Below are 16,153 nucleotides of genomic sequence, written 5' to 3' on the forward strand. Positions count from 1 at the left end.
TACAGATGCCTTTCCTTCAAAGTTTGCTGACGTCTGCAGACAACAGATTTGAGATATGCTTGGGTGTTACCATTTGTTTTTGCTCATTGCAATTTATAGCATTTGTTTTTATTTATTGTAAACATCTTTTTCAGTATTATGTTTTTTTTTTTTTTTTAACTTGTTTGATTCTCATTTTACTTTAATTTATTACTCATTTATTGTTCCATATTTTCATATTTAAAATTGAAAGTCCGCTTTCAATCACTTCTTTGTCTGACTGGATCTCACTGCATCGTGTAATAATAGACACAGCAGAATTTACTCACTGAGAGATTTATACATAAGGGAATGAAGAAAAGCTTTAATGCAGCGCAGGAGACGCAGACTCACTTCTCAAATCTCAAAATGCTTTTAAAATGCACAGTAATATAGCAAATCCACTTCACCAAATAAATTCAGTTCAGTTTATTTCTGAAAAAAAATTAAAACAGCAACAAGGTTGTACAACACAAAAATAAAAGACCACAGGATAACAAAAAAAAGTAAAGAAAAGAAAAGAAAAGCAAACAAGACATTCCATTGTATTAAAAGTCAATGAAAAGAAGTATGTTTTAAGACTAGGTTTGAATGCAGATTGAATGCAGATAAAATAGAAGCAACCCTAATATAGTTTGGAGGACTGTTCCATAAAGTAAGACCAGCCACAGAAAAAGCTAAAACTAATCTAAAACAAGTTCTTGGAATTTGGAGTAAGTTTTTCTGTTTTTTAATATATCTTATGATCTTAGGCTTTATCTGGGTTTTTAGGGGTGGAGTAAATGTGACAACTTGGTGTTTGATTATGTAAAGGTTTATAGAAAAGTAATAGGATTTTAAAGTAATAGAACTCAGTTCTAATGTCTTTCTGAAGAGGTGTGACATGCGGAAATTTCTTACATCTTTTCAGAACTTGTGCTGCTGCATTCTGAACCACTTGTAAACAGGTCATTTGAGACTTTGAAATTCCATAAGACAGAACTCCACTCACTGAAAATCCACTCACTGACAGCAGGTGGCGCTTATGGAAAAGCTGAATTATGTCACGATTCGCTGTGGGAGGAACAATGGAGATGCGGAGAAATATTAACTATCTTTAATACTGGAATCACAGGGGAAAACACACATCAGGAACATGAGAAACAAGACATCCAACAAGTTAACCCGACAAACACAAACTGAATAGAAATAGCAGAAGGAGCCCAGCTGGACCCAGGCCATAGCCATAATATTGACCCATGGTGGAGCCGACGGAGGGAGGAGCCATGGAGGAGGAACGACCTCCAACTCCAGGGGGCCGACCAACGGCAGCGGAGCAGGCAGTGGAGGAGCCCGAGGCGGAGACAGAGAGCCGATGAGCCAGGGATACAGAGATCATACATAGAGCCATGGCGACCGACGCGAAGGCATGGATCTGGGAGGCCATGGTGTAGCCGGAGCGATAGAGAACTGAGGAGGAGTCGAGGGGATGAAGGAGCCTGATGGAGCCGGAGAGATGAAGGGATGAGGCAAAGCCAGAGGAGTGGAGTCCCAAGTTGCAGGATGGTCGATGCCAGACCAAGGCAGAGCCGGAGGAACGAGGGAGCCCAGCTGTTGAGTGTCTCAATTAAAAGCAAATGCACTCCGTCTCGAACTGTGTGTAACCTTCTTTATTTTTCCACTTACATCTCACTTCTTTTCTTATCGCTCTCTCCACCTTCACTCAACCCGAGAGCTCCCTCTAGAGGCTAACTCAGAACACCACATATCCCTCTCTCTTAAGAACAATAATACTATAGGGACAAAGGCACAGTGCAATTAGTTAACAATTAATGTACAAGTTACTATTGATTTTTTTCTTTGCAACCTTTCAATCCCAACATTGATTTGCAAACAACCCTTACTGAACGAATAGTGGTACAGTAATCCAGTTTCCAACCACTTGGTATAAGCATGACATAACAGTGCTCAAACACAATAATCACAAAATAGCAAGAACATTCTTTTTCTTATAATGTGTAGACACCTATTGTGTACTAGTAATGCATAAAGCACATTTCACATTACATAATCCTGAGTCCATGCGGGTGCATGCCTGCTCCGAACAGGCCGTGTAACTACTACAGGTTGTTCACCCCCTGCAGGATTAGTATCCCCAGAGTCAAACAACGGCAGTTCACTGGACTCGTATGCTCTGTATTGAGCAAGTGCAGGTGCCAGGTGGGATGCATTCCAGCATCGTCCATCTGATAACTTGTATGTGTACAACCATTTTTTACCCACAACCTTTAGGGGTTTTCCAAATTTAGACTGGGTCTTTGGCACAATTCCGGGTTTCTTTACACTGACATACGATCCACACTGAAATGAAACATGCTTTGCGCTGCGTTTTCTGTCACTGTACTGTTTCATTTTTTTTTCTGTTTATCTCTCACGTATGAGGCAAGCTGGTGAGGTGTGGACCTTTTGCCTGCAGGTGGCAAGCAAAGACCTGAGACGTTAAGTTTGGTTAACATGGCTCTCCCATGCAAAAGTTCAGTTGGTGTGCACTGTGTTGTAGCATGTGGCGTTGCACGGTATGCCTGCAGAAAGTCTTTGGTGAACTCCTTCCACCCTCTTCCTTCCAGTGAAGCAGTTTGTAAACTATCCTTTAAGCTGCGATTAAAACGTTCAACTTCCCCGTTTGCTCTTGGATAATATACAGATGATGTCCTGTGTAAGATTCCTCTGTTTTGCAAGAACAGCCTGAAGTCGTGCGGAGTGAACTGTACTCCATTATCAGAAATCAGCTCTTTCGGATTCCCTTCCCTGCTAAACACTGTAGACAAAAACTGTATCACGGCCTGGGTGGTATGATGTGAGACAAATGCTATCTCAGGCCACTTACTGTAATAGTCCACCAAAGTGACCAGAAAACGACAATCAGCAGGTGCTGCATCAAAAGGACCCATGATGTCTATGGCCACTTTCTCCCAGGCGTCAGTAGGATAAGGTACAGGTTGGAGAGGAGTGGTATGTATGACAGCTGATTTGTCATGTAACTGACAAGTGACACAAGCCTTGACAGCTGTTTCTACTTGTTTGTCTATGCCAGGCCACCAGTAGAGCTCTCTCAGCCTCCTTTTTGTCCTCACAATGCCCTGATGTGTATCATGTGCGAGTGCAATGAACTTGGGCTGGAGACCTTCTGGAACCAGGAGGCGTGTGTTTCCCCGCACCACACAACCATCCTGAAGTGAAAGTTCATGGCGCACTTGAAAATACGGCTTTAAAAGCATGATCCAGTGCCTTTGCACACTTTGGCCATTTTGAGGTGAGCATTCTGCGTAGCTCAGCTTGTATAGGGCAAGAATCACATGCTGCTTTGAACTCAGTGCTGGTTATTGCAGTGAGCATAGACGTGAGAGCTATGACTTCTAAATCATGTTCCAAACTAGGTTCAGTGCTAGGGAGTGGTAAGCGAGATAGACAGTCTGCAGTCACATTCTCATGCCCCGGCTTATACTGAATATCGTAGGTAAATGCCATCAGCCTAGCTGACCATCTTGCTATGCGCATACCTGCTATGCCTTGACCCTTGGATGACAGAAGGGTGGTCAGTGGGCTGTGATCCGTACGCAGTGTGAAGTGTCGTCCCCACAAGTAGGTCCTCCATCGCTCTGTGGCCCAAACGCATGCTAGTGCCTCCTTTTCTACTGTGGAGTACTTCCGTTCTGCTACGGTAAGGGTGCGTGAAGCAAAAGCCACTGTTCTCTCCGTGTTATCTGAATGTATCTGGGTAAGAACACCTCCTATACCATAGTCTGAAGCATCTGTGGTGACTATAGTAGGCAGTTCTGGATTGAAAAGCGCAAGGGCAGCACTATGCACGATCAGTCTCTTAACGGTCTCAAAGCTTTCTTGAGCCTCAGGTGACCAGATGAATGGAGTAGAGCCTCGTAAAAGCACACGCAATGGCTCCACTACTGTAGCATAATTTGGTATGAATTTAGAATACCAGGATGTGAGACCCAGAAATGAACGAAGGCTAACCCCATCAGCAGGAGGTGGTGCATCGGACACTGCAGAGACATGGGAAGCATCAGGCTGTAATCCCTTCTCAGACAGGGTGTGACCCAGGAATGACAGTTCTGCTTTTCTGAAATGGCACTTTGCCATGTTCAATTTGAGGCCTGCTTTATCAATTCGCTGCAGCACGGCTTGTAGATTTTCATCATGTTCCTTGAGCGTTGCTCCTGTAACCATGATGTCATCCAAGTAACAATGAGCTCCAGACTGACCTTTAAGGATTTCAGACATCATCCTCTGGAAGCAACTTGGAGCTGAGGCCAGTCCATATGGAACCCTTTTGAAACGAAATAGCCCATCATGTGTGACAAACGCTGTAAGGTTTTGACTGTCCTCATGCAACATTACCTGGTGATATGCACTTTGGAGGTCTAATGAGGAAAACACTGTTGCTCCACACAGGTTTGCAAACATCTCCTCCATATGTGGAAGAGGAAAGCTGTCTACTACCACTGCCTTGTTAGGCTCGCGTAAGTCGACACAGAGCCGAATCCCCCCATCTTTTTTTCTAGAGACAACTATTGGGGAAACCCACTCAGATGCATCAACAGGCTCGATCACATCCTGTTGTACAAGCTTCTGTAGTTCCTTGGACACCTCGTCGCGAATTGAGAAAGGTAACCGCCTCAGTTTCTGCTGCACAGGCTGAATACCAGGCCGAACGTGAACACGGTGCACAAATCCTCTTGCACATCCCAGCCTGTTTTCTGACTTTGCATCTATAGCTAAGGCAGTATGTGTGCACTGGTCCGTAGTGACCTGACCATCACAGAGTTGTAAGCACAGTCCAGTAAAGAGGTCTCTGCCTAGCACAGCTGATCCCTGTTGAACAATGTATAAGTCTGTGGTAGTGCAATGGCCTCCATACGAGATGCTGGCTGGCAGGCATCCTTTCACTTCAATTGCATCGCCCCCAAAACTAACTAGACTGAGTTTCGGTGGTGAAAGGGGTGCTTGACTGAAAGATCCAGAGTAAATGGACATCGGTAATATGGACACTGCCGATCCCGTGTCCACCATTAACTGAATGTCCCGTGTTTGTCCTGTGCTTGCACATATCTGTACTGTGCACATTATTTTGCCACAGTCACGAGCAGAATGTTCAATATTTAACACAGTCACTTCAGGTACTGTAATTTCACTCACCCGTTTGTTTCCGCGACATATCTTTGCAAAATGTCCTGTTTTGTTACAGTTCCTGCACACCGCATTCTTTGCCGGGCATCCGGGAAAATTAGCTGAGTGCTGCTCAGATCCGCAACGGTAGCAACTACGTGCACGGGTAAATTTCGGAGGTCCCCGCGAGGCGTTGATTTTACTTTTGCTCCTTCGAACCGTGTTATGTTGTTGCACTGCTTGTACTGTACTGTCGGATGACGCAATCATTGCTTTTGCCTCTGCCGTAGCAGTTTCAATTTGCCGGGCGACAGTCACAGCTTTCTTAAGGTCGAGTGGCACTTCCAGCAACAGCCGTTCTCTAATGCGAGATGAATTAGTCTTTTCGACCAGCTGATCGCGAATCATCTCGTCCTCCATCGCGCCGAATTCGCAGGTGGCAGCCAGTTCACGTAGTGCAGCGACATACTGATCTGTAGTCTCGCCCGCGCGTTGGCTTCGTTGGCGGAAGCGGTAACGTTCAGCAACCACATTAATTTTAGAAACAAAAAACTCCCTTGTTGCACTCAAAGCAGAAGCGTACGTATCATCTCCCTGATCACTCACGGTCAGGGTGTAGAACAATCTTTGACCCTCGGCTCCGAGGCAGTGTATTAGAAGAGCGCGCTTCCTCGCATTAGGCAGCTCCTCACCCAGGGCCAGCAAAAAATTGTCGAAAGGTTTGATCCACGCTTTGAACGGAATGGGCGGTTCACCCGGTGTTTGCAGGAACGGGGCAGGTTGGCTCAGACTCAAAGCCATCCTCGTCGTCAATATGTTGAGTGTCTCAATTAAAAGCAAATGCACTCCGTCTCGAACTGTGTGTAACCTTCTTTATTTTTCCACTTACATCTCACTTCTTTTCTTATCGCTCTCTCCACCTTCACTCAACCCGAGAGCTCCCTCTAGAGGCTAACTCAGAACACCACACCAGCGGAGCTAGTGGATTGCCGGGCCATGGTGGAGAGGAGGGAGCTAGGAGACATGGTGGAGCCGACGAGTCAACGGGCCGAGGTGGAGTCCGGAGCTTAAAGGCTGAAGGCAGAGTCAAGGGATACTCTAGCCACAGTGATGCTGGAGGATGGCAGTCCCGCGGAGCTCAAACCATATAGATGGTGGGCTGAGGGCGAGCAGAGGGGCTGCCAGACGACAGCAGAGGAGGAGTGGGTGGGAGGGCGGTTATTTGTGAGCCTCTAGGCTTTCAGTGCTGGACTCAGGAACAGGAGCCCTCTGTAGTGGTGTAGAGTAGTGGTGTCTGTTTGTTTAAAAATACATTTTCCTTACAAAACCAATCTGAGTTTCTGAGAATTCAATGTTTTAAACCAACTTTGGTACGTATTATCATAGTTATGAGAAAAAACAATGTCGTTACGACAATGTTCACACTTTTACTTTCATGCATGCCATGTTTTAATGTTAGAGGCAACCTGCTGGCGCAACACAATGGGTCTGAGTGACTCGTTTTAAGCAATATAATGATTGTAAAGGGGTTATAATGCAGATGCATAACAAGTGTATCTATTTTGAGTTGTACATGCTATTTTGAATAAGTTAAAAGGGAATAATGCAATTTCATTTCATGTTAATGTGAAACATTAAAGAGAGACATGTTTTAGAGAAAAACAATGTTAACATCTTTATTTTAATATTTTCATTTATGCAATCCATTTTACATAAATACAGCACGTTTATTAAAAAATACAATTGCTTATGTAATCTAAGTGCATCTATAGTAACTGGTTGCACAAACTGTACTTTGAATGATAGAAAAGAAGTTAATGAGGTCTCATGTTAAGAACAGAACATTTACTTCTTCTACGCTTTGTGTAGATTGTTTTTTTTTTTTTTTAATTTAAATCAGAAGAATTGGAGATGGCAAACCCAACCCAATGAGACTGTGTGACGATCATGAAAGTGGTGTGGCCAGCCGCGAGATTCGTCACAGAGAGAGCCTGATTGGCTTGATTTGTCCATCGAAACACCAGATAAGAGCATCAACCTTGTTTCATCCAAACTGGTAAGAATACTTAGTGCACTCAATGCACCCACATTTGAGGAGCAGAACTTCCCTTTTGTTTGGAAACCATACACTCATTTAAGGAACTGACCGCTTTTTGGAATCTACGCACACACTAGATTAAGGAACTATTCTTTGGACTCAGACACATATATTCAAGGACAAAGAACTCAATTTAAATGGGTTTCTATTTGATTTTGTTTATTTCTTATTTCTTATTTGTAAAAGCTCTATGTTTAATTGAATCGTTTATATACTCAGTTAATGCTGTGTCTGTTACACTGCTGTTTCTGGCAATAAATCGGTAAATTGTTCAACCGACTCACTCTTCTTAAGCAAACCCTGTCCGAGCCTAGATAGATGTTACTGCCTGGCACTGGTACGGGATTAAAAGCGCTGTGTAAACCAGATTAAAGAGATAGGTCTTTAATCTAGATTTAAACTGAGTGTGTCTGCCTCCTGAACAATGTTAGGTAGGTTATTCCAGAGTTTAGGAGCTAAGTAGGAAACTGCAGGAAATGCTGTTAATGCTTAACTACCACATGATTATGAACCCTTAAAATAAATGTTAGTTTAAGGACCTTTTATGAGAGATGAACTTTTAACTACTGTAACAAAATTTGAGTAAAGGTTGATCAAAGAGTATTAAGAGTATTTACAGTATATTCTTGCTAAAGACATAAAAACAACAACAACCAAGACCACATAAAAGTAATTTTGGTGCAAAACATATTTTATTGCCTCAATACTCATAGTAGACAATATCCTTAAACAGAGGTTATTCCTTTCATAATTCATCAACATGAACAAATTCCAAGAGAGAAAGAAAATACTTGTTAATTTATCAAAATAATTTAACGTTTGAAGTTAAAAAAAAAAGAGTAGAGCTAAAAAGCATAAAAATTGAGCACTATAAAAAATACTTGATACTAAATGATTAATAGTAAATGTTCATCAACATTTACAAATGATGAACAGTTTCAATGTGGTACAGCAAAAAGTTGAACAAAGAATTAATAAACTATTTGCAAATATGTTTAAGTAGTAGACGTGTGCATGCACACCACAAAAATGGCAAATGTGTCAACTTTACAGACTGTGGTTATGAGTTAATAAATCATGTCAACATGAGTAGTGTCTAAAAGAGCTTAAATTTACTGACATTTATACAATATTTGCAAATGTAAAAAGTGCATTAGAAGATATAGAATTTATTTTAATCAGTTTAAGCAACAAGTTTACATTACATTTGCAAGCATTCATTATAACATGTTAAAATCATTTGTATATTGTTATAAAGTGCCTGATCATGTACAGTATGAATTGAAAGTTAATTAACTTTTCATTTCAAGCTAATTCCCACCTTTCCCATCTTAACAATGATCTGCCACATTCACAATAACACCAGTGGTCAAACCTGACAAATCCCATGTTTACAGGACATGAGGATCCAGGTAAGATCTACACAAACACCTGCTGTCTTTGGCTGATCTGGGGAACAAGTTGGCTGCAACCAACAATGCTTCATACGACCTTTGCAGTGAGCATTCATGAATGAAACATTCAGCCCATCAAGATTTTTTATCTAAAACATCTAACATAAAATAAAAAACTATCAACGCTAAACATTAAGTTAATGTAATCATTTAGACATTGCCAGTGTTTGGGAGTAACTAGCTACACATAACAGCGTTACGTGTAACTAGTTACAAGATAAATGTAACTGTAATCAGCTACAGTAACTTAGAAAAAAATGCATAATTAGTCAGTTATGTAAGTGTTGTCTGTAAAAACACCATGAAATTGTTTTCAGTGAGATTATAGTAGTTATGAAGTCAGAATTGTGTAAAAGCACATTCACTGTATAGAACAGCCTCGAGATGAAGGTCTCGGCCTGCTGTTAATCGCTTCCATCTGCTGTCTGTGCTGTTGCCTCAGCACTTCCAAGTTCTGTGCGTTTCTTCGCTCCTGATCCGCTATCATCTGTGCGAACTCTCTGGACTTCCTGTCCTCTACCTCTTTATTATTCCTCCTCAACTGCTCGATCTCGCTGGACATTTTGTTAGCCTTCTCTTGAAAGCCCTTCTCCATCAGAGCAGCCTGTTCCCTCAGTTTACTGTCCATGGCACGCTGTGTCTCCTGCTGTTGGAAAGACATCTCCTCTTCCATCTTCTGTATGACCTGTCTCACCCTCTCCTCATTATTCTGTTCTTCAATCTCCATCTTCTCCTCCAGCTGACGCTGCCTCTCTTCCTGGGCCTTGATCTCCTGTTCCAGAAGGACTGCCCGCTCTCTCTCCTCTGGTCAGCCAAAAAACAAGTAGTTCAAGAAACAGACATGTTGTAAGTTCAGTGAAGGAGAAAAATCTAACAACATCATCCCTCTTGTTTGACACACTGAAAAGATAAGCGTTCAAAACGGTTGAAGATGTGGAATGAGATTGCATCCATCCCCTTACTCTAAATTCCCTTACACCACCCTTTCATTTACCCTAACTGTACCACTGGGTTGATTCTATTCATATTCTCATGTGCAGGGCTTACTGTGTCTACTTTGTTGAAAACACCAAGCTCTTACCGCAAATCCTTCTTTCATTTTCAGTTAGTTTATCATCAGCCTGCAGAATGGCTGTGGTGACTGCAGCCTTTTGCTGTAGAAATTTCTCCAACACTTCAGCAATCTATGAAGAAACACAGAAAGAGTAAGCTTGATGGTAAAAAATATTAATATCTGAAGATGCTTAGTGTTATTGCTTTAATATATATACAGGATATACACAGCCATATTTAGTGGCTACGAGTGTGATATTGCTCATATCTACCTGTATGTCATCAACACTATGGTATTAATAACAGAATTGTTCTATGTATGTAATGTAACATTTATCACCTTGACTTCTTGACAGGCCAGTGTATTGTACTGATTCACAATGTCCTCCAGGTCCTGGCAGAAGAGATCGTACCCACCAGCTGTGGCATAAAACCCTTGATTGATCCTCTCCGTCATTGGTTCAGAGAGAACTGATAGAAGACTTTCACATTTAGCCTCGGAGGCCTGCTCATTGTCCTGGAGATACCTGTCAAACTGTTGATTGATGGCTTCCTAAAACAGCACAACCACACAGGAAGGATTCTTAATGCTCATTGTTTGAGTTTTCTGTACACTTTATTTCAATCTATCTAGTTTTTACCAGATGCTTTTTTCAAAGCAACTTACAAAGCAGTATCATTCATTGTATCCAATCCCAACCATTGGGAACAAGGGATTCAGAGTCTTGCTCAAGGTCACTTTGACATGTTCTGCTATCTGTTCTGCTAACTATAAAAGGTACAGCTGTCATAAAACCAGAGAGAAAGGCTGCATGGCTATAATATTCTGTGAGCGAGTCAGTGGTAATATCATTGGTTCCTATTGTTCAATTTATGATTTGCTCTCTGTCTGAACCAAAGAAATAAAAGCGGTCATATTTGAATTGAATCTAATCTAAATCAGATTGCACTGCTGCTTAACAGGGGTGAATCGTATTGTATTGCATTCAGTAGCTGCGTCATATGTATCTTTAATGTATTGTATCGTTGGCTATACATCAAGATGCGTATCGCATCAGCCTCAGTTATGGAGATGCACATCTCTACTGGATACCACAACAAGTCCAGTGCAGAACCAATGGATAAAAAAAACCATAATACAAGACATATTTTTCAATATGTAACTGAGATTATTGCTGGAATTACCACAAAATCTAAGACAAGAAGCCTCAATCTTACAGTTGTTGGGTGTCCTCAGTTTTTAAAGTGGGTGTGACATCTATTTGCTTTACCCTACACTGCACTTTCACTTTTTGTCTTGATTTCTAGTACGAATATCAAATTCTTGACATTCTTGAAACAAGATACTTTTACTTGAGAAACAAAATGACTCAAGATATTGTCTTCTTGTTTTCTGAAAAAAAAAAGCATTAAAAGTTTGTTCGTTTTTGCTTAAAACAAGAAAAAATATCTGCCAATGGGATAAAAAAAAAAAATCTTAACTGAAAGGGAAAACAATGTTATTTTTTTACCCACTGGCAGATATTTTTTCTTGTTTTAAGCAAAAACTAACAAACAGTTATTACAATATGAATTAAGAAACAGTATGTCCTTGTTTTCTGAAAGATGTAAGTAATTTTTCTTGCTCAAGTAAATGTCTTTCTGAGCCGCTTGTTCCCTGATAAATTTGCTTCGACATGATTTGAAACTTTATTGGGCAGCTCTCGTTGTTACTCATTCTTTAACTTCTCACATGACATTTAAAACCATTGTGTGCATTTGTTAAAGTTTATTGGAATGTTATTAAATAATCTGTCTTTGAATTAACTGTGTTTCCCATGTTGTTATTGGACTCTTAGCTGTGAGTTTCAAGTCGTTTTCCATAAAGTGACTTAAAGCCATCTATTGTTGTAATCTGATGTCCACTCCCACCTACCTCTAAAGATGTCAAGAACTTCCCATCACTGTCCCTGAAGGAGCGTTTCATGAAGGTCTGTGTTGCCATGAGACTGAAGCATTGGTGTTCCGAGGTGATTTCATTCAGTTCCAGAGGGAAGGAGTTCTTCATCTTCTCCATTCCACTCTGGTACACCTCAAGCCCCTCCTGAAAAGCAGCCTCATTCTCAATCAGTGCCATTGCGATCACAGCATTCTCCAGACAAGGCACAGCTCCACTGGCGATGGTGTCTACGTATGTTTTTACAAGATGACCCAGAACTGTAGGAAAGCAGAGGAGTCAAACACAAGTAAAGTAACAAATAAATGGATGGTGTCCAAAACATTAAAAGCATAATTCACTCGAAAACAAATATTTGATGACTATTTTAGGTTAAACCATTTTGGTTTCTATTGACTTCCATTTGCATGTCCAAAAAACTACAGACAGCTCTCATAATAAATTATGTTTTACGAAAGAATGACAGGTTTGGAATGAAATGAGGGTGTGTAAATGATGACAGAATTGTCATTATTGGGTGACCTTTAAGAGACTGCCTTGCTAGTGTTGTGGCTACAGAAACGACTAAAATTGAATGGTGACCAATATAGTATTTGTTGAAAAGCTTGTAGTACCTGAACTGTGCTTGTTATCAATATTGAATGCATTAGCCAGCCATGCGGTATGTTTAACCACCAACACATCTTTTGAAGTGAATTTCCGTTTAGAGTTGGGCGATGTGACCAAAATCTTACACCATGACATGAGTAACTTCCCATCACAGTAATGGCTGAAATTAGTTTTCTTTCTATATCAAGACATTACTTAAAGCCACATATAACTCACACAGCTTCTTGCATTAATATCTCTCAACACAAAACAACACTGCATTTTAGCGCCATACCATTAAAGCTTCTATCCATTTTTCTCTGATGTCAGCACTTTCATTTAGTCCTGGCACTGATTTATATGCTAGACAAAGTAATAAATACAGTATGGCCAAATCTCAACATAAATCATATCCCCCAGCTCTCAAACTGCTCAAAGTTAAAGCATTAAGGCATTGCAGACATACCGGTATTACTTTGTAGAAAGCTGCTTTAAAACAACTACAGTATGTGTATTATGGGGAGGGCTATAGAAATAAATTTGATCTCTTGGATTAGCCACTGTCTAAATGAACCAATGCTTTACCTCTGCCGGTGACCGTGTGTCCATCTTTCAGATTTTTCACTTGGCTCTGGTCAAAGATAAACTGGCAGAAACGATTCGTGACCTCCAAGAATCGTTTTGAAATCTCAGCTGGGTCTAGTGTCTCCAGATAAGAGACATTGTCTGGATTGGTTGGGAATGGGAAGGTGAAACATTTCCGAGATGGGAAGTATTTGCGAATGCACTCTCTTGGAAGGTTGTAATTGTTCACTTGAATTGAGTTACCTTCAAAAAAACAAAAACAAAAGGACAGCATTCAGTCTAAATACACAGTTTGAAGTTAATTCAAGTGTGCTATTAGTCTACCTCTTTTAAACTAAAAATAGGAAAGTATACTTTCAGTCTACTTTTTATGTACTTCTCAGAAATATACTTAAAATGACATTTAAGTATACTTGACGTATCCTTAGAAAAAGTGTAGATTTATTTGAGCTCTACTTGTGCTCCGAAAATGTTTTCATTGTTATACAGTAGGGGGCGCTATTACAAATCTTCTGTACAGAATTACAAAACTACCAAAACAGGGAAACAGTGAAGAAGAAACCGAAACAACAGATGCTTCCACACATAACCTAACATGATCATCACACATAAAACAGCATCAAAATTGTAACGTTGTAGAATAAAATGTCGACCAATGAAAAGGTAATAATGACTGTCAAGGTTTGGGGTGTTGATCGACTCGAGTCTTTTTGTTTAAAATGCTGTTTATTTATTTATGAAACTTACCCACATTCAAGTGTTTATAAAAAATAATGCATGAACCTAGAATAAAACGTTTTTGTTTGCAAGCAGATACCATGTTCATTCTTTTGATGTTTTGTATGTTCAGATAATCATATAACAAAATATATATACACATTAATGAATAGGGACATAGTATACTTAAAGTATGATGTAAAGTTCACTTAAAGAAAACTTATGAGTATACTTGCAGTATAAAACTCCTAAACTAGTAGTTTACTGAGACTATACTTGTACTAAAGTGTACTAAAAATGCAAGTATTTATTTAGCAAACTATCAGTATACCTATGAGTTCACGTTTAGTATAGTTGCAGTACAAACTTAAAACATAGAGGTAATCTAGTTGTGTACTCAAAGTTTACAACTGTTATACTTAAATTATACTTAAAATTATACTTTTATATACTAGAAAATGGGCCAATTTAGTCCCAAGGAGTATTAAAATAGTACACTCACAAGTATACTACTAGTACACTGATATTTGTAAACTTACTACATAAAGTATACTTAATATATATTTGAACTTTACCTAAGTATACTTAACATAAACTTGAAGTATACGTCTTTTTGGTAAGGGCACATAATAAAAACGTTAACATCAGAGAAACTGCTAGCTTGTTAATGATAAATGAACTTGGGTATCACTGTAGATAAACACAGAAAGCTGAAATCATTAACTGGAAGTGGCTAGAAAAGTTTTGTTTGCTAACAGAATGGCAAAGCATATGTTGATAATCCAGATGCACAGTTTAACAAGGCTGGTAATAAAACTTTCATGCTTTAAATATTACCTAGTTTTAGCTTCAGAGCAAACTCTAGGTATTCATCCTCTGTCGCGTCTTTCCCTTCGATGTTTAGCTGCAGAGTGAAGTCCCTCACAGCCCAGATGAAACTGGGGAAGAACTTGACAAACTCTCCGTCATCTACAACTTCATCAGGTGACTTGATCTTGATGTACTCAGTTAGCTCAGTGACGTATCTGTTCAGTGTGAGTCAAAGGACTGTTGAACATTCGCTGCAATAATGTAAACTGAGAAGAGCTGTACCAGAGCAATTCTAGCTAATGGCTTATTTCCGAAATGGACAAAAGACAACTATAATGTGGAGGCTGTTTTACATAAAGTCTTTCTAATTTACATATTACTAACATATTTACCTAAATACTCTGCAAGCTCTCATATCAAACAAACTTCAAACTGAAAATGAAATATAAATTGTGATCAGAAGGATACTGCAGTTCCTCTATAGCCCTGTTGTCAATAGTTCCTCGACTGTTCAGGACTAGAGTGCTGCTCAGAAGGACAGCCAAAGAGAAGATCCTGGTGTCATGCACTGAGTCCCCCTGAGACAGACAGGGCCATGACGACATGAGACCACAGCCCATAACAGACACACAGTTCCTGATATTGAATGATCTGTGATTGTGAGATTGGTGTACACTGTACATTGTGATATTTGTTTGGTTTGGGTCAGTCACTACAAAAAGTAAACAAGCATACATAACTTTGTCCATTCAAACAGGCCACTAGGCCTGGACAACTGACCAACCATCAGACAGAAAGACGTATAGATAATATATCACAGAACTACTTTAGTTTGTCACCTTGTCCACGTCCCCGAGTCCCTCGGTGTCCAGCAGCACCAGAGTGGTTCCTGGTTTAGTGGGGTGAGGCACACACCACATCCAGATGCCCTTCGTCTTGGACTCGATTGTGCTGCCCAGTGCAAACCCTGATAACCACACACCAGAAACCCCACCATGACTTGCATGCATTCATCTGAAGGACACGAGTGTTTGGATGACATCAGTGCTGCTGACCTGTTTGCTTCCCTGCCAGTCGATTCATCAGGTAGGACTTCCCGGTGCGGTAGAGACCCACCACGGCCACCACCACCACGGGCTGCTGGATCTGCTCCAGAACCTGCAGCGCTGACTGCTGGACACACAGCTTCCCATCGGACGCCGTGTCAATCAAGCACACTGGTTTGTCCATGACCACTGGAGACCCAAACACATTTCACTTCCTTTATTCAACTGCATTGAGAAATACTCCAATAATCCTGCATTACACAGTACAGTAACTCCCTACATGAGCAGTTCCTCTTTCTGTTCGGGGAACTTTGTGTAAAATATTGCTTTAACAACACACTTTCATAACAAACTACACAAACAGGCTGAGTAAGACATAGAAATGCTGTCAGATTTGTTTGTGCCCAGCTACAATCTATAACCAGACTGGGTTTAGCTGATGCTGCTTTCTACTAGAGAAGTAAAATACAACAGCACATATTTGTACTGTTTAATGCATTTGAGAAATTGTGTTTTCCTCAGTGCATAACTGACACCTCACAGGTATATTCTTCATCTCTAAATGTTAGAAAGTCATGCAGATATATCAGTTTTGCTGTCAGGAGTGGACGAGGCTTACGTGAGTGAACGAGCGCTGCTGCGTGCTAAACAGATGGAGTGCAGTGGAACAAAAGCATGATAATTC

General features: G+C 40.5%; 1 protein-coding gene across 1 annotated transcript; it reads right to left on the reverse strand.

Annotated features, from left to right (window-relative positions):
• Positions 1–7,949: 7,949 nt before the first annotated feature.
• LOC109054357 (guanylate-binding protein 1-like) lies at positions 7,950–15,906 on the reverse strand. Its single transcript, XM_042754773.1, has 9 exons — positions 15,478–15,906; positions 15,262–15,389; positions 14,891–15,000; positions 14,450–14,637; positions 12,896–13,138; positions 11,702–11,982; positions 10,127–10,339; positions 9,815–9,917; positions 7,950–9,537 (listed from the first exon to the last, which is right to left on the reverse strand). Exons 1-9 carry the CDS (start codon positions 15,650–15,652, stop codon positions 9,095–9,097), a joined length of 1,884 nt encoding a protein of 627 aa, XP_042610707.1. The 5' UTR covers positions 15,653–15,906; the 3' UTR covers positions 7,950–9,094.
• Positions 15,907–16,153: the final 247 nt, after the last annotated feature.

Source organism: Cyprinus carpio, unplaced genomic scaffold (assembly GCF_018340385.1).
Source record: "Cyprinus carpio isolate SPL01 unplaced genomic scaffold, ASM1834038v1 S000006590, whole genome shotgun sequence".
NCBI lineage: Eukaryota > Metazoa > Chordata > Actinopteri > Cypriniformes > Cyprinidae > Cyprinus > Cyprinus carpio.

What these genes read in the sequence shown, in the direction of transcription:
- LOC109054357 (XM_042754773.1), bottom strand. Translation starts at nt 15,652, where the DNA reads ATGGACAAACCAGTGTGCTTGATTGACACGGCGTCCGATGGGAAGCTG. An exon ending in ACTGGCAGGGAAGCAAACAG is followed by an intron (nt 15,390 to 15,477) that starts GTCAGCAGCACT and finishes TGTGGTTATCAG; the next exon opens with GGTTTGCACTGGGCAGCACA. An exon ending in TGGCCTGTCAAGAAGTCAAG is followed by an intron (nt 9,918 to 10,126) that starts GTGATAAATGTT and finishes GTTTCTTCATAG; the next exon opens with ATTGCTGAAGTGTTGGAGAA.